The sequence below is a fragment of the Dermacentor andersoni genome, chromosome 4 (genome assembly GCF_023375885.2).
Source record: "Dermacentor andersoni chromosome 4, qqDerAnde1_hic_scaffold, whole genome shotgun sequence".
Classification (NCBI taxonomy): domain Eukaryota; kingdom Metazoa; phylum Arthropoda; class Arachnida; order Ixodida; family Ixodidae; genus Dermacentor; species Dermacentor andersoni.
The window spans coordinates 57708627-57728339 of record NC_092817.1 but is presented as its reverse complement, the minus strand read 5'-3'; the positions used below and the strand labels follow the sequence as shown (position 1 = coordinate 57728339).

The 19713-nt window shown below is 47.6% G+C and overlaps 2 protein-coding genes across 3 annotated transcripts in view; one reads left to right on the top strand and one right to left on the bottom strand.

The window, feature by feature from the left end:
• rg (A kinase anchor protein rugose) overlaps nt 1–19713 on the bottom strand; it is a 346775-nt gene that overhangs the window by 88680 nt on the left and 238382 nt on the right. The window lies entirely within an intron of this gene.
• Nucleotides 11232–14884, top strand: mab-21 (nucleotidyltransferase mab-21). Its single transcript, XM_050183000.3, has one exon. It carries the CDS (start codon nt 11460–11462, stop codon nt 12555–12557), a length of 1098 nt encoding a protein of 365 aa, XP_050038957.1. The 5' UTR covers nt 11232–11459; the 3' UTR covers nt 12558–14884.

Sequence of the window (19713 nt, the reverse complement as noted above, 5' to 3'; positions counted from 1 at the left end):
GGCATGGCTTCAGAAACCTGTTGGAGTTGCATAAATTGATGTCGAGCCTCTCATAATCGCATAGTGCTGTGCAATACTTGGGCGGTGCTTCCATTCACAAGGAATCTGGCTATTAAACGTCTGCACTGGAACAGCCGAGCAAGATAAGGAGGAGCAAATCAGCAAGGCAAGGGCATGGCTTCAGAAAACTTTTGGAGTTGGATAAATTGATGTCGAGCCTCTCATAATCGTATAGTGCTGTGCAATGCTTGTGCGGTGCTTCCACTCACAAGGAATCCGGCTATTAAACGTCTGCAGTGGAATAGCCGAGCAAGATAAGGAGGAGCAAATCAGCAAGGCAAGGGCATGGCTTCAGAAAACTTTTGGAGTTGGATAAATTGATGTCGAGCCTCTCATAATCGTATAGTGCTGTGCAATGCTTGTGCGGTGCTTCCACTCACAAGGAATCCGGCTATTAAACGTCTGCAGTGGAATAGCCGAGCAAGATAAGGAGGAGCAAATCAGCAAGGCAAGGGCATGGCTTCAGAAACCTGTTGGAGTTGCATAAATTGATGTCGAGCCTCTCATAATCGCATAGTGCTGTGCAATACTTGGGCGGTGCTTCCATTCACAAGGAATCTGGCTATTAAACGTCTGCACTGGAACAGCCGAGAAAAATAAGGAGGAGCAAATCAGCAAAACAAGGGCATGGCTTCAGAAACATGTTGGAGTTGGATACAATGATGTCGAGCCTCTCATAATTCCGGCCGTTACCTATATATGGACAGCTCATGGAAAATCTGCAAGGGTTATAGTGCATATAGGAGGCCAACTGACACTCGGCAAGGCTTCAAGACAACAAAACGAACAGTGATTCTGTTCATGCTACAACGATAGCGATGCACGAGCCTGGACCAACTGGCAAAATGTCGAACACTGTGTAGTTGCCACCGCCCCTCAGCTCGGATTCTTATACTAATACTCAACGTAAGTTTATTCAACAGCGCGTCATTGGCTATCTGGAGACCGAAAATAAATAAATAAAAACACAATGCGGAGGCGTAATACATATATGAACCACGATGATGATGGTCATGTCTAGTGGCAACACTTTCATATTAGGGCGGCGACACAGTCATCCGGCTTCACCACATTTACCGCCGTCCAGCATCCCGCCCACCTCCCTCCCATATCCTCTCTCTCCTCACCAAAACACATATCTCCACATTGTACAGTTATCCTAATTTTTTTTTTTTCAGGAATACTCCATACGCCTCTCTTGCTTATCTCGACCGCTGACCGTTAAAGCTCCCATCAGCTTTGAATCTCAGTACTAATAAGACACGCGTCATGTATCGCATATAATACGATGGCATGCATGCGACTTGGGAGGCACGGCCGACAGTGCTCCCGCAATGAAAACATTAGTCCAATATATAATTGGAGGTCACAATAATCGAACCACGAACAAACCGGCATACAGCCGGGTTTTTCCACGGTGTCCTCTGATGGAGGAACTCTCACTCCGTATACGTTCTGAAGGGCGCCATGCACACGATGAAAATGCTAAAAAGGGTGACAGACCAGTATTTTTTGAACTTGACTGCGTAACCACAATTTCTTATTTCTTTTAATTTTGAGTAAGTACTGAAAAATCATACTATTGCCCTTTTAGTTTTTATAACAGCTCATCCTTACGAATGCTCCAAAAAATATAACCAAGAAATAAAAAATTACGTTCGCGGTGGAAATTGAACCCCCGTTCAGTTCAGAATGGGGATGCTGTATTATTATAAGCCACATGGTGGCAGTGGTAGGGGTGTGTTGACTAAACTACGAGCGACTATCTGTAGGATTCTCCGTCACCTCGACGCCTTGATTCGAGCAAAAATGTTCAGCCGATACTATCATTATAGAGTCCTTTTTTTTCATCGAAAAACTATGCTATCAAGTAGCGGTCGACCCTAGCTGACAGGCACATAATACGCAACCGTCAGAAAATACTTTCGCTACTCGACCTACAGGTCGAACTGTAAATGAAGAAGAAGAAAAACAAGGAACGCGGTGTCGCCTGCATTTATGAAGGTGCTTCTCTACCTTTAGTGAGAGCCTCAACTACACCCTGCAGCCTCACACGATGTGGCTTGCATTCATCCATCAAGTGGATCGGCACAAAGTGTGATCATACATTTCGCGGAAGAACCGCTCCGACATGCTGCGTTCCAAATAAGAGAAGGCGAGTTTTTATCTCTCACTACTTCCTTTCACTACCCTGGCATTGGTCAGCGGAATGGTCTAAAAGGGCTCAACCGCTGGCTGAGCGAAAGGCAGAGAGCACAGCCTGCAGCATGTCAGGCAGAGGCGAACGAGTGGAGACAGACAAGCTGGCACGGGCTCTGCACTGAGAAGCTGCGCGTGCGGAAGCATGTGAACTCTTCGCATGGTACAGTCGGAGACGCTCAGCTGCCTGCGGATGCTGGCGTGAGCGGAAAAGCACGATCTGCAGTGGAGTGAGGCGCGTACGTGTGTGTGTGAGAGGGTTGTCGGAAATGGGGGGGGGGGGGGGGGGGTTGAAGTGTCGAGCGCAGAAAGAAGCGGAACGTTCCACTTTTTTGCGCAAAGGATTGGCACAGCAGCAAGGCAGTTATACGCCTTGTGGGCGTTTGCTATACTTGCAGCAAAGAAGAGGTGGGAACGAGGGGGGAGGGGGGGGGGGTCGGCTTATAGAAAGGGGTTGTAAATAGGCGTCGCTGACAAACTTGGACGCTCCGCCCACCGAGATAGCAGGTTCGTGCAAAAAAAAAACTGCGGTAGGACGATTGCACGAGGGTTACCGGCCAACGGAATAATTCTGAGCTAAGTAGGGTGGCGCGGTGCGTTTTTACTTTAAAAAATAATAATACTTAAGGATAGAGAGCAAGGGGTGGGGGTGGTTGTTGCGTAGGGGGGAGGGAGGGGGCGTAGCGAACTACCCGCCCACCAGGTACACAACACTGCGACGACGCTTATGTGCGAAAGGAAAGCGTCACCGGCACTTGGGAGGCGGGGACGAGGATGCCAGCTGAGCCGGCAGTCGCAAACCTTGCATACATCCGAGCATCCTTAGGTTGACTGTCAGGTGGACATAAGCAGGCACCGTACCAGTGGAAATAATTTCCTCTGGCGAGGAGGTTCACGCTACAGAACAGAGGGTGGTATAACAGCCCTTTGTGTTAGCGACGCCGTGCACTATGTACCCATGCGTCCGTGTTCACGGCTCACGAACGCCCGTCTCCAAGATAAGACAAGAGTTCACGCTCGTAAAACAGTCGTAATTAACTCCACATCGAACGACGTTCGATGTGGAGTTAATTACGACTGTTATACCCCCCTATATACCCCTATACCCCTATAGAAAACCGGTGATTCGGAGTTAGTAAACGATTTCACGCACAACACGCTCGCTTCGCCGCCAGATTGAGCGTATTAACAAAGTATATACTACTTCCTGTCGACGGTGGCCGAAGACCCAAGTGATTTCGGCTATAGCTGTACACTTGTGCGCCGTACACACAAGGGGGCACGATGCACTCAAACTCTTGTTTCAAAAATATATAATGTCGCATTGGAGTGGAAAACACGAGACTCCACATGTATACGCTCGAGATATCGCCTGACGGAGTTTTGACGTCGAGGGACACGCATGCAGGACGCGGGGATATACCTGCAATCGCGTGATCGGATAAGTTTTGTGACTGCTTGTCGCGCTCGAGAGATGACGCCGTAGTGAAGAAGAGCCTCTGGTTCCTATTCGAAAAAAAGAGTTCTCAAGTTTACAACTGTACGTACGTAAGAGCAGGTGCTGGCGAATCATATGTCGGACGTATTCTATATGTTAGCGATGGTCGCCGGCCAGTGGCAAAGAGCTCTTACGAAAGAAAAGCTGTTCGAATTCGATCCCTCATGCTTTTGTGGTCGATAGAAACTCGTAAGCCTCCCCAGGGAGCCGCGTATACCATTCTCATCGCTTAGATGAAGCGCAGGGCAGACAAGAGTTTTCTTGCACTGCCCGCTTTAAGCAGTGTTTTCATAGCTTGATGCTGTCTGTGACTTTCTCAACTGCTTGGCCATTTCGCTTGCGTTGTGGAGGCATGCAGCCTGACGCGAGCGCCAAGGTTGAGTGCGGCAAGGCTGAAAGCATCTATGAGGTTGTATGTATACGGCGACATGTATAGGGTTGCAAGTTGAGTGACAAGGCTGCAAGTATCAGCAAAGCATGGCACGAAAATACAGGGTGTTTCAGCGAACACTTTGAACAATCTTTAAGAGTTGCCTGTGGCAGATATCACAATCCTAGTTCATGAGCTGGTCTACTCGAAACGGCGGACAATATTTGCACAAGAAATTGAGGCGCAAAATGACTAATTAATAAAAGTTCACAAAGGAAGTTTTAAACTAATTACATTATGGTCCACATTGCAATTTACAAATTCCAGCCGTGGAGTTCGCAAGGCGGATCCACTTGGAACGAATTTTTAAGATGACACCAGTTTCGAGATATAAATTCCCGAACTTTGCGGAGAAATGCATTGGCGTTTCAGTTGATTTGTTAACAAAACGTCGTTTCATGCAGTGAAGCACACAAGTAATTGGAACGCCAATCCACTTCGCAAATTTCGGGAATTTATATCTCGAAATTGGTATCGTCCTGAGAATTCGTTCCAAGCGGATCCGCCTTGCGAAGTCCACTGCTAAATTTGTAAATTGCAATATGGGTCATAAGATAATTAGCTGGAAAGTTAATTAGTGAATTCTTGTGAATTAGTCGATTTTGCATTTCATTTTTTTGTGCGAGTAGTGTCCGCCGCTTCGACGGCTCATAAACTATAGAATTGCGATATCTGCCACAGGCAACCTTTAAAATATTTTGAAAGTGTTCGCTGAAGCACCCTGTATGTACAATGTCGGCGGTTCGACAGAGACAGAGGATGAAGGGCAAGCTGCTCCTGTTGATCTAATGCAAATAACCAGAGGCCGAAATCATAAAGCGTTTCGTTCGTATAAGTGCACGCTGTTTGCCACCGGCTGCATTTGCCGGCTGCTTTCGATATGTCCAGCATCACGACTGGCTGGCTTTTGCTCTTACGAAAAGAACAATGCTAGCGTAGGAAATCTTTTTTAAGAATACGGGTCCAATTCCCGAAGTTGTTCTTGACGGAAGTTGCACGGAGGGACATCGTAAAAAGGGAGTTATACGAAAGGCAGTTGCAATCTAGGAATGAAGACGGTGTGGCCGACATGTATATAAAATGTAAGCATCATGATTGTACACTCCATATACGCTTTTATTCGTCATGGCGTCAGTCCTGCGTCGTCGCTTTGCAACCTTAACCGTCTGCTTTATATTACAGCACATTATCACAACACCGCGATGGTTGGTCGGTTAATTCGTGTTTAATGGCGCAAAGGCGACTGAGGCCATGCTGTGCCAGTCGCAAGAGACTAGCAAAGGCAACGTTAAAGCAAGTAAGCCTGCGTTGCATTATAGTTGGTGTAAGTAACCAGTTGCCTCCAAAAAGTTGAACAAGCTAGTAAAATGGCACTAGCGGGTCATCTGCCAATAATAGGGCAGGGTGTAAAGGTATATGCAAATTATACAGGTACAACACCGCGCGATGGGTAGTCACACATGAACGAAGACAAACTGTATGGATTGACGTCGCTCATTTGAGCGCAAGGTCTGCGAAGAGCCCCGAGAGGAAGTATGGCGCATAGCGAAAGGAACAGCATGTCCCGTTACGGAATGAACCTGTGAATGACGAGGCGTATACATTTATGAAGCGGTAGACACGGAGGTTCACGCACACGACAACGCTTCCTGCAACGCTGTCACTAAATGTGCATGGAGGGCAACACTGCTGCCACATAGCGTGAGGTGATTAAAACGCGTTTAGCCCGGATGCCACATAAGTGATGCATATACCCCCCGTGTTCCGGGTCTAAAGATGACTCAGTTTTGCAAAATACACTAAGACCATAACTTGAGCAAGATGCAACAGTTGTCCATGCCTTCCAAGCATACCACACGACACTACTTCTGTCCTCTTGAAAGGGAGAGGGACCGAGATAAACTCACCCCTCCAGTACCATCCACATAACGTACGTGTGGTGATACGATCTCGATCGGGTGAGGTGGGTCTTCACCGCAAGAATCAGGAAACGACGACGAAACCGGGCATAGCGATGATGAAAAAAAGTTCAAAAAGTTGTATTCACTTCATTGGTACATAGCTGTAACTCTCATCCGAGAAGAGTTGACATCTGGGCCAGTTGGTACATAGTTGCAGGAGAAAAACCAGTCACAAAAGACAAAGGACCAGAAGAGATGTTTACACCACAACGATTGGACTATCAACTGAGCTTTATTAGAAACGGCATAGTCCCAGCAAGGCCAGCAGAGCATGCGCAACAGCATCATCACTAATCACAGAGCATTGAAAAGACAAGATATAGCATCTTTCGTGACCGACCTATAAAAAAGCTCATTCTTTTTCAAGTAAGCGCACCGAGGTTGTACTAATGCATTCTTCACCTAATAAACTGACGTACTACACTTCCAGGATTTCTTGCTCTTCTTTGCCCTTGCCTCTACCAAGAATCGTTACGTTGCTGAACAATGGGTAACAGCCACATTCACTGCAATGGCGAGGCAAGTTTGCATCGTCATCGGACCCCGGCTGGGGAGGAGTGATGCTGACGCAGCCGGTCATTAATACATCGACCGGTTTGGCCTATGCAAACTTTCTCGCATGTGAGAGGGAACTTATACACCACCCGTGCGACACATGCCGTGAAACGGTTTTCGTGCTGCGTTGTGCAAACGGGTTCCTTGCCCTGCCTCGAGAAATGCGCGAGCACAGACCCGAAAGCTTGCAAAGGGCAGAAAACACTACACTTACTCCCTGCTTGGCCGCAACCTTTTTGATATTGTGGCTCACTTTATGCACGTATATACAGCACGACTTCGAGTTTCTTATACGTCCACTTCCCCCAACATCTGCCAGCTTCGTACGTTCTTTCTTAAGGCTAAACCCTATGAGCGCGATTTTGTGCGCGACGGCTTCGAGCGACGGATCGGGCCGTCGCGTGAACAGATCGCTCGGTTCTGCAAATCTAGAATTCGTCGCTCGTCGCCCGGAAGTGCTATGAGCGACTAGCCAATAGCGCAAAGCCGGAACTGGATGTACATAACTCAAGTACTTCCGATTGTCGCACGGAACGAGCAAACGATTGAATCTTTATAAGTGCAAGGATAAGAACCTATAGCAAGACTTTCAAAAATATTTTATGCTGTTTTTTACAGTAAAACACATCAACTTAAGTTAATAAAGCACGCGTCACGCTAGTTTCGGCGCCTATATTGCTGCCCTCATACCGGCAACACTGGGGAGACGTCGCCGACGTCGCTCGAAGTCATCGCTCGCGTATCGCTTGCATGGGGTACAACTTGTAGGCGACAAGCGAACGCGACAGCCATCTCCATCGCGCCGCTTGTCGCTGTCGCGTGCAAGATCGCTTGCATGGGGTTTATACTTTAAGCCTCTGAAGCAGCGATTCGGCCACCGCTTTCAAAAGGCGCTGAGGGTACCCTATGGCTTTCATACATTGGAATTGTATGTCAAAGCTACTTTTAATAGTCTGGTGACAGCTTTCTTTCCAGTCCATTGCAGTAACAATTCATTGCAATCCCTCTTTTATACGTTATTTGAATTGTATGTTTTCACCTAGAAGCAAGAAAGCTCTGTTACCATACGGTTCTGCATACTTTGCATACCTGCTGCCACAGAGCTAAACAGACAATGGCAGACGTCTCACGAGAGCTCGCACCGTCAGTGGTTCAAGTACGTTCTGGCAGATGTAAGTTAATTTCTGAGCTCCCTATAATGAAGCAAGACAATATATATCCAGTTGTTGTCGATACAACTTTTCGATTGAGTAGACGCTTATCAGAGTTACCATATACGAATGATATTGTTTGCGGTGGTGGAAAGCAATTTATGTAAAAAAAAAAAAAAAAAATAAAGGCACCAATGTGCGCCACGAGGACTCTTTATCACATAGCGGGTGAAACGTATTCCAAGCTCTTAATTCTATGGACGCCGAGTGCCACCTGACCACAATGACCGCGACTTCTAGGGGCGTGGCGATGACCCCGACTGCATGTTCCTTTCAGTTCCATGGAGATAAAGTGCTTGCGAAAGATGTTTAAGTTGATGTGTGTAGGACTGTATAGGAGAAATACAGTGAACAACCGTAATGAACCGACACGGAAGCTTTTCGCCCTGGTAGCGTTGAAAGATGAAGCATGCTATATGGTACACCACTGTATAAAAAATAAAAAAAATAAAAAGAAATTCGAGAAAGTCCCAGCAATGAATTAGTCGAGAACGCTATCCAAATTAAGAAAAGGACCCCTTCAGATATAGCTTGTGCATTATGAATAGTCAGAAGCGGTCAGGAGTTGTGTGTGAATTTGTCAGGTTTCCTTCGATACACATGATATTTACCTCCTGACCCAGGCAGGTTACTGAATGTGTTGACGTGCCAAAAGAGGCACGGGTGACGTTTCCCGGATGTAAGGTTCTGCACGAGCCACTGCTCGAAGTGTATAACGTATACTTCTGCTTGCAAGGACAATCGCTTCCTCTAGGAGCGCACCGAATGATCATATTATACGCTTCTTCACGTATAGAAATTGGCGCTTCGTAAACAAAAGCTACAGTGGTACAGATCTGAAATTCTGTGTAACTGCTCGAAATGTGGAGCCCAGCTTTCCTCAGCAAGCAAGATCAGTTGGATTCTCTTTAATCGTACTAATGTTCGATTTTTCTCGAGAGCTCTACCTAAAGAAAAAAAAATGGCATATACCGTTTTTCTTTCTGCACTCTCCCCAAGAAATTTCGGCTCTTATACATGTTAACAGACATGATTTATTCTTTCTGCAATATTAACTGCGCGCAACGTCGCGACAGGTTTTCTACCCACGTACAGTGACTGCGGTGGTTGCCCAATTCACCACGAATATTATTATCCATAAATAAAATTGTGTGCAGTAAAACGTTGGTTAAATCCAACTGGATAAAACAATATCGTACCCTTATACAATTGCACTCTCTTATACTACAATGTATACAGACAACAAGCGCAGCTGTGGTAGGGCATGCGCCTCAAGGTAATGATATACTCTCGACCGAGTGAGGTGGGTCTTCACCGCAATATTCAGGAAATGACGACGAAGCCAGGTATCGTGATGATGAAAAAAGTAGAAAAGATTGTATTCACTTCATTGGTGCCGTTGTCAGATGGGAAGAGGACTACATTGATGTGACTCTCATCTGAGTGTCGAGCGGTTCTTATTAACACGTGGGCCAAGCACGGCCGTAAATAACCTCTGGCGGTCCTGTCGTCGTCGCCTTCTTCTTCCGGAGCCTGTCTTCCCCTTTTGCCCATCCTTAGTGTCAGCTCAGGGAAAAGGGGTGACATCGTCTTGACCTTTGGTTTCTGCGTCTATATATCCTTTTGTGTCAGCTCGAGGAAAAGCGTGACGTCTTCTTGACCTTCGGTTTCTTCTTCTATCCTTTTGTGTCACCTCGTGGAAAACGAGGTGGCGTCGATTCGGAGAAGAGGACAATTATGTTGACGTGGGGCAGCCCGTTTGAATGCTTCTCACACCTGACAGGTCGATCATAACAGTAACATGTAGGCCCGCATGCCAATATTAATTGACAACCTGTACGTGCAGAGAGGTCATTCACGACAAGCGCACCAGCCAGGAACTATATATACAACCTCTCCGACTTCTATCTCTTTATTTTTTTAAATTGTGGGCAATTTATGATAGGTTCAAAGAAACGCACTCTCAAAATATTTCGTGCAAAAAAAAAAAAAATGTTGCTCGCCTGAGCGCCATTTGAATTCTGCTGATTTTAAAGCAAAGTATGATGTACGAGAAAAAAAGAATAAAAAAACAAGAATCAGTGAAAGTGAACATTCCAGCTCATTAACTCAGAAATATAGTACTTCCTTACGCACTCTTCTTCGTAGGCCTCAACTTGGTTTTTATGCATGTAGAGTGCGAGCAATGGGGCATTCCCGCGATTTTTAAAAATGAGAACTTCAGATTAATCCAAAGCTACTCTGTGAACTATTCTAGGCAGCCTTGCGGCCAGATAATTAGCTGAAATATTTTTACATGCTACAATCACGAAATGTTGGAGAACAATGATCTTAAAGTCTCAAAACTGCAATTTTGTCACGTGTTCGGCTGTAATTTCCACATTGAAGTGGTCCACCCAAAAATATGAAAAGTTGCGCATTTCATAGAAGTCACCCAACAATTTGTTTCAGAAAGCTTGTTCGGGTGTAAAAACAATTTGACTTTGATCCCTAATTCATATACGGCGCCATTGAGTATAGCAGTGCGTCTTGGATGCAATACACGCCTTGGCGTGGCGGGAAACCTTAAGTGCTGATCGACAACGTCTTTATCAGGGTGGCGTTGCAGAAGTGTCTACACTGCCGTCATGAGGAGCAGAAGGCTGCTGACAAGTGAACGAAGCGAAATAGTTGGGAGCACGAAGTACCTAATAAGCCATTTCAGCGTGCCGACGCTGTGCAGTAATCGCGCCACGACGTCCGCCATCCAAGAGAAGCTCAGCTTCACTAAGCCTCTTCTCATGTAGTATGACGGCAATGTTCCATCTCTCTTTCTTTTCGCCGTTCCTGCAAAGACAACATATGTTGTAGAAATGGGGATGCAATGCAGTCTTTGAATTCAAAGCAGGCTGTTCCCGGTTATTACACGCGTGCACCGATGATGCTGGCCCGCAATCAGAACGCGCCCGTTCTTGCTCCTCCTGCTCATTGGCAGACTTGGCGAATATGAGTGCTGCATGCTGCCAGTGATGAACACGGAACCTTGGCATGCGTCGACAGTTGACGCCGTATCACTTTTGAAGAAGCGACTGAAAGGGGCAAGGCCAATGATGGGACACGCGGTTGGCATGGATATCCCCAAGTAATAGACACAGCCAGCCCCAAGCTGCACTGACCAGCAGCCGGAGCCCTAGCCGAGGGCAGCGAACAGCAGAGCCCTATCGCGATGTGGCGGCGGGAAGGCGTGCGATGCACGTCGCGCCGCGCTCAGCGCGCCAGCGGCAACGCCGGCCGTCCGGCGCGCGGCACGGGCGGAGGAGGAGGAGGAGTGCGACCCCCGGCGGCACTGCGCCAGCCACGGAGGCGGAGTCATGGGCGGAGCGGGCCGGTCGTTCGGGAGAGGCAGGCCTCGCCCGCGCCGCGATCGCTGCTGCCTCCCGCCGTCGCGTTCCATGTCGAAACGCAGCGCGACGAGCACGCCGGCCGGAGACGCACGAGAGGCAGCAGCAGCAGGCGCGTGAGTTCGTGGCTGCTCGCGGCCCCGCGGCCAGCAACCCAGGCGCACCATGCTGGTTCCGTCGGACATGATGGGCGCCCAGTCCAAGCTCCTCTACCAGCTGAACAAGTTCTACGGCGAGCGCGTGCAGACGCGCAAGGCGGGCGTCGCCAAGACGCTGCGCGAGGTGTGCCGCGTCGTGCAGGACGTGCTGAAGGAGGTCGAGGTGCAGGAGCCGCGATTCATCTCGTCGCTGAACGACTGCAACGGCCACTTTGAGGGCATGGAGGTAATATCGCCCACCGAGTTCGAGGCCGTGCTCTACCTGAACCAGATGGGCGTGTTCAACTTCGTGGACGACGGCACGCTGCCCGGCTGCGCCGTGCTCAAGCTGAGCGACGGCCGCAAGCGCTCCATGTCGCTCTGGGTGGAGTTCATCACCGCCTCCGGCTACCTCTCGGCGCGCAAGATCCGCTCGCGGTTCCAGACGCTCGTGGCGCAGGCGTGCGACAAGTGCAGCTACCGCGACAGCGTCAAGATGCTGGCCGACACGAGCGAGGTGCGGCTGCGGATCCGCGAGCGCTACGTGGTCCAGATCACGCCGGCATTCCGCTGCGCGGGACTCTGGCCCCGGTCGGCGGCCCACTGGCCCGTGGCGCACATCCCGTGGCCGAACCCAAACCTGGTGGCCGAGGTAAAGGCCGAAGGGTTCGACCTGCTCTCCAAGGAGTGCGCCACCCTACAGGGCAAGCAGTCGTCCATGGAGGGCGACGCGTGGGTGCTCTGCTTCCTCGACGCCGAGAACAGGCTCCTGTCCGGCGGCTGCCGCCGGCGCTGCCTGAGCGTGCTCAAGACTCTGCGCGACCGGCACCTGGACCTGCCGGGAAACCCGGTGTCCGCGTACCACCTCAAGACGCTGCTGCTCTACGAGTGCGAGAAGCACCCGCGCGAACTCGAGTGGGACGACGCGTGCCTCGGCGACCGGCTCAACGGCATCCTGCTGCAGCTCATCTCGTGCCTGCAGTGCCGCCGCTGCCCGCACTACTTCCTGCCCCACCTGGACCTCTTCAAGGGAAAGTCGGCCGGAGCGCTGGAGAACGCGGCCAAGCAGACGTGGAGGCTCACGCGCGAGCTGCTCACGAATCCCAGGTCGCTGGAGAAGCTCTGAACTGACGCTGCTAATATAAAGTGTACATTCAGGCGGCGCCACATAGGGCCGTCGAATGAAGAGCCTGTGATCGTGCAACCCGCCACTCCCCTGGTCAGCGCGCTCCCCACGGTGCGCCACTCAGGACTGTCTCCAACCTGCCGGACGCAGTGGTCCCCGACCGGTTTCGCGTTCTCAGACCCAAGCGCGGTGTCCGTGTGTCCCGGAGTGCGGTGACCACACGGTTTCGTGTTCAACGCAGTGTCTCCGCGTGTCCGCGGGTGGGCCATTAAAATGGAACGGTGGCCGTAGCGCAGCGTCAAGCAGCGCTGTGTGCGTGTGCTCCCCACCTCGCGACCAGCGAAACGGCAACGAATGGACCAAGACGACTGCAGGAAGGACCATCGCGCTCTGTTCCAACCTTCAGAGTAGTCGCTCCGCACGCCCGCTGTAGGTATTTATTGTCGAAGTCGCATCCCTGTGCTATAGATGTATGTATAAACGTGGTCTCTCACCAGGCTAGTCCCGATAAGGCTCGATAGTTTTACCATGGTCACCGAGAGAGGTCGCATGTGGCGATGTATACGCTGACTGTGTGTGACATTTCTGAGCTGTCCTCGATTTATACTTTTCGAAGACTGTCGTTCTTAGCAAAAATAAACGCAAAGACGATGCCATGCAATAGACGAGTCACTGCAGTAGGATATGTCCTTAATGATGTTACGACAGATGTTAGCGATCGGACAGACTACGCAAGCGAATCGCAGACTACGCAGACTACGCAAGCGAATCTAACATTTAGTTTTAAACGACTAATAGCATTGTCGTAGTCCAAAATACTTAATGTAATTTATCCTATCCAGCCTCGTAATTCTCTAGGGATAACTGCTGTCCCAGAAACAATTTTATGCGAAAATGCCTATACTTCGTAGGCGTAGACAGCATGCACAACTAGCTCAGTGTAACGTTGAACCTGTTCTACATTGTAGAAAAACTACTTAGAGAGCAGTGCAGATAAATATACTAATTTGTATTCACCTTAAAAACATCGCCAGAAGAAAAAGAAACGTGCTTTTAGTTTACCGTGCAGAAATCGCCACCGAAAAATATTGGCCTTTCACTTACGGCGAAACAAGAGCGAGACTGCAGCAGCAACTATGGCTGCCACGCATAATTACACTTGCATCTGTCGTAGCAGTGCGCTGTAGATATACCGTCTAAACACTATGTAGTTCAACACCTGAAGCTATAGTTGGGCATGTTTACACCTGATACCGGTCAATCGTTTATCACTTGGCTTGTCCAGGCCGTCGACCTATACAAGCTGCCGAGAGCCTGTCAGTCAGTCACAGTCTAACATACTCAGAGCCCGTGTACTTACTTATACCAACACTGTCTGGATATCCTCCACACACACACACACACACACACACACACACACATATATATATATATGGCCGCTTCAGGACATGACAGCGTCATATATGGGAATAGAATAGAAAATAGAACAGTGCGTCGCAGGCATGAAGCTCACACGGCAACCCTCCAATTTAGATGTGTCATTGTTCCGGTGCGTATATGCGTATAGCATGTGCAACACGCGGGACGTGGCAGCTCCCCCATCTATACAACAGCGAAGACTAATTTTCGTTGAACAAGAGGGACAAGGTGACTTCTTTCGTGTATATATATATATATATATATATATATATATACACACACACACGTTTGGAAGGGTCACCCCTCTGAACGAGTTAATTGTAACTGAAGGCTTGCAGCTTTAAAATTGCCGGATATTATTAGCATGTTGCGCTCGACCTACTTACGTCAATTGTGCACTCGGGCCAAACTGCATTCGGATGCGGGTGAACAGTGCAGCTGTTTTCCCGTTTAGCGAACTCTTTCGGAAGAAACAAGCATGCGAGTATGTCGCGTCTCCTTGAAAACGGACAATGAATTAATTACACAGCCTTCACAGAATAACAAAAGTGGCGTCACAGCTTGTGGTTTAAAAAGAACATTCTCATTCATCTTCTGTTATCTATATCCCTGTTCACCTTCATGCCTGTTATCGTTACTGCAGGATGTACAGCCGTATTCATTGGTGCCATGATATATAGCTCATTAAGCTAGAACGCGAATATTTTGTGCCACCACGCGACGTCTCTCTTGTCGTGCAAGCGCGCGTTCAAAGGCTAGGGAAAACAAAAGTGTGCAACAACTTTTATTCTTTGTTGTCTTTACATGTGTTTGTCGTGTTGGCATCTTTCAGACTTGTTGTGAAGAAAAAAGAAAAGCGAGAAAAAGAAATACTATATAATGAAAAATAAAGCTTGCTAGAATACGAATCCTCTGTTTTCATACGCCCGTGCCTTTTTAATTCCCATCACAAACGGGGTATCTTCGTGCTCGTGAACCCATGTATACTGTACTTCACGAAGCGCATGCAGGCAAGGCAATAGGCCATATATACTATCGATCGACCCCTCACCGGGATGTCAATATCAGTGTGCGCCGATAGGTTATACATATGCACGCGGAAGCGGATGTGACAGATCAAATCACACAGTTCCCGTGGCAGGGTTATTAGCCTTGGAGTGAAGGGTACAAGCGGCTCCTGCGAGTCATCGCGATATGGACGTGATGACATGCGAAAGTGAAAGTATATATCCCTCAAAAGCGAGGGACAAAAAATACGGGTTCACCGCGAGCGCACTTTCTACGATGGGCTTCGTATCAAGTGCAGAGTTCCGCACAGTGCCTGTGCCGTTGTTTGTCTGCACGACGTGACGGGTGAGACACAGGCCGTCCCACGCCGTTTAGAGAATACGTGGCTCCACGGTCGATAAGGTTCACGTTCGTGTGTTCCCAACGTATGCGATTCAACGTGAAAGCCATGGCAGCACCTATAGAGCCAGGCGCACATGCATGCACGAGAACAGATCTCTCAGTACGAAAAGCTGAACATTAGGAGAAACTGATGGAGACATAAAGAAATGAAGAAAACGTCGCGTTCGGGGGAAGCATATAACGATGCAACTCTGCGGCATCTTCAATTTATATGCAGTCTCAGCAGCCCTGTTGGAACACTGCGAGAAAGTATAGCTAAATTTCGCGGGATTTCAGTCACCTGAACGACAACTCTGAACTCCTAGCCACTATTCTAGTGACATTTCTTAATGACGTAAATAGTCAGTGAATTGCCAGGGTAAACTTAGCCAAAGTCCCTTGATGAAGTTAAACTTTAACCTGGGGAGGATATATATGGACCTCTATTTGTCGCCATACTTCTAAAGAAGTACTGCGTTATCTAATAATTCGCTGAGAACATAGAACCATCAATACGGGAGGGGGGGGGGGGGGGGGGGAGCAGCATCTTACCGTGTCGAAGAGCTGAAGCGACGGGTGGAAGCGACTGTGACATTCCTGGTACATGGTCACGTGCGTGAGCTATACTGACGCTACATTTCCTTATGACTGTCGCGATAAATCCACCAGAAAGCCACAGAGACCAGAGTCACATACCAAGCGAAATTTGTAACTATAGTAAATTGTTCTTATAAGACCCATATTGCACATTATTTGTGTGCGTTTCAGGGCTGACCGATGCAAGAGCGATAAAAATATTGAAATAGACGTTTTCTCGGAGAATCGTGAAAGAAAGCATACAACGCTTGTTATAGCTATATAGCTAGATTACAGTATACGTAGACATCACTCACAAAGAAAACATTCCAAGTGGAAGTCAAAATCAAGTGACGTGCCGTCCCAAAGAACGCAATCTTCAACATAGAAGTAAGAAATGCCTCTATGGAACTTGCTATTCTAATGAAGAGCAAAAACTAGGCGCTGAGGACGAATCAAAATTCATATCAATATATTCAATCCAGCGTATAATTACGGTTAATAAACTTTATGCGTAAGATTTATGACGATACCTCATCGCCTGGGTATGCACATATACATAGTGCAACAAAGTATAGCGCACTGCTAGAACGCGAATGTATGCAAATGAACTGTGTGCTGAAGTGGACGGGAGAGAGGGAAGAGAGAAGGGGTGTAGTGAATTCAACTTGGAAGCCCTCACGCGTACAGCATCTTGATACAGTCGTCCATTCATAATATAACATAGAACACTTAGATCCCTCGCTGCTAAAATAATTAAAACACAACGCGTAGAATTACACATTACAATAACAATGCACATTTACGTACAGAGTGTGTGCAGGCGTCTAGAGTCACAAGAACCTATAATCAGACACGAATTACACTGTCGTGAATGAATCAGCTTAAAAGAGATAAGATGAGCTGAATATTTCGACAAGCACTATTAATATACGAGGTTTCATTTGCTTGCATGAGATGCATATACAGAACGTGTCGTGTTCAGTTTAAACAGTACGGCAAAAGTTAACTACAAAACACAACCGGCAATTGTACGCTGGCATCAACAACGCGATTTACTCCGTCTCCAGCTGTAAACAGCTCCTTTCAATGGTATTTCGATCTATAGCCAAATGCCACGCAGCCAAAATTTTCAAAAGCAACAACGCTGGACGAGGCTCCAACCTTGAAAGCATTTCCTTGTGCCCGAGGAAAGGTGTCAACGACGAGGAGATCGTGCCAGCAAAGCGCGCCGTGACCACAACCCACGCGAAACACGAGCCAGCCATCTTGGATCGATAACAGCGGAGCATCCTCCCGCCTCGCCCGTCATGGCGCGTGGCACGGGGGCATATATACAGTGGGGGCGCCGGCTGACTTAGGCAACGGCAGCGCGCGCAGAACAAAAGAGCCATGTTTGCACACCTCACAAGTACAGGTTACGTGAAAAACGATTAAGCCCCATCGCTTTTTGAGGCTGCACAGTTCTCATCCCTTATTCGACAGCTCCTCGATGCGTCTTAACCGAACATTCAGAGCGCGTGTACTCACACTGTGACGCAGCTATTATTATTCACGCACTCGACAAAGCTAAGAAAAACAATCTTTTTTTTTTTTTTTGCCGTTGTGTACTGTAAACTAAAAATACGTTCCAGATTATCTTTGCAAGCCTTGTGAGATGTTATCGTGCCCCTTTCGTTGACTGTATGTAAGCTGCGACTCGCATCCTGATTCAAATATAGATATATCCATACCGGAGTATAGCTTAGTTGCGTTCGCCGTAACAAATTTAATCTGCAAGTGACACGCGATGGACCACAAGAAAATCAGGGTCGGCATTCGCAAAACGTCATTTTGCTGTACTTAGATTTAGGTGCACGTTAAAGAACCCCAGGTGGTCGAAATTTCCGGAGTCCTCCACTACGGCGCGCCTCATAATCAGAAAGTGGTTTTGGCAGGTAAAACCCCATAATCTAATTTAATTTAAAACGTCATTTTGCACAACATCGTTTCCTGACATGGTCGGCGTTCGGGCGCCTGCCACTCATGACAGACATTATAGCATGCTATAAAGAAAGTCGATCCGCGCCGATATGGCTAATCGTAGATGGCACTTACATATTCTACGAGACGTTTCTTGTGAATGCCAGCCCTGGATGACTATAGCGTCGGCATGAAGCGAAATCACAACACCACACAGAAAGTAAAAAGAAATGACGACACATTTTTATGCGCACGATTTGACATTGAATGAGCTATATACTCGATGTCAAGTGATCGGGCGGGCTGAACATGCTACACGCCCTCGTATATAGCTTTGAACGTCCGTCCCCCCGCTGAATCACGTCAATTCACAAATACTGCGACACTGCGAACATGAAAACGGACACATACGCGTTCTCATTTATCTTGACTCGCCCGCCACTCAATCTGTGCACGCCGACAGTGAATCACATGCATGCCACGCGTTCCCAAAAACCAATAAGGTATCGGAGCTATCCGGCGATTGTGTATACCACGCATCAATGCGGTAAATCATGCGAGACTGTAGAACTTAAATGTGAAATACAGATCAAGGAAGACGAAAACACAGAGCCAAGAACGCACAACACGCGGATGACTATGTATATATAGCAACTTCAGTTCGTTGCCAGCTCAGAATGCAAGTTGCCGACTGTATAGTTTGCGATGTGTTATCAATATATTATATATATATATATATACACTCGGTGTTTCTGCGAGAAATTTACGCAGTGTTTTTAAAAAGTGCCTGTGGCAGACAGCACAATTCTAGTCATTGAGCTGCTGGTCTAATCGAAGAGGCGGAGACATAACTCGCCCGAGAAATGGAAATGCATAACCGAAAACTTATTCAAAATTGCTCATTTTTTTACTTAATTAATTTACGGCATAAATTGTAGATTGCGAATCGTAGCCAGCGAGTTTGCAAGGCACATCCACTTGGAGCGGGCACGAATGATGGTATACCGGTTTCGAGATATGTGCAGTAAAAGTAAAAAGTAAAAATGAGCTGTTGCTCTTTCTTGCTTTTTAAAGAGAACGCCGTCTTACGCATTGAAGCACGAAAGTGAATGGGACGACGTCCATGTATTTAGCCGCCATAATTCTGGCATTAATATCTCGAAACTGGTGACATTTTGAAAATTTGTTCTATGTGGATACGCCCTGCGAACTCACCGGCTAAGATTTGTAAATTGCAGTATGTGCCATAAAGTAATTAAATATGTAATTAGCGATTTTCGTTATATAGTCGAGTATGGATTTAGATTTCTTGTGCAAGTAATGTCCGCCTGTTTGGGAATCAAATACAGCTCAAAGTTTAGAAATGAGCGGTTTGCCACAAGAGAGGAGCTTTAAAAATTGGTTAAGGTCTTCGCAGAAACACCCAGTATATGGGCAGTTTCTATATAGATGCCTATAGATATCCTTGCGGCAACACCTGATATAAGATAGAGCGATGGCATATTTGGCGTGATACGCGTGAGATAACATTACAGAAAATATTTACAGTCTAAACTTGAGCGTAAAACTAAAACTAAACCTGAGCGTAATGTTGTGCCAAAGGCACGATGTGATTATGACGCATGCCTTAGTGGGCGACTCCGGATGATTAATATTAAAAAGCTGGGGTTCTTTAACGTGTACCGAAAGCACGGCACATGGGCGTTCTTGCAGCACTTAGCCCCCAGCGCAAAACAGCTCACGGTCAATTATATGAGTCGAAAATGTACCACGCTGCTGAAGGGAAGGAAGATGCTGTCGAGAGCGGCAA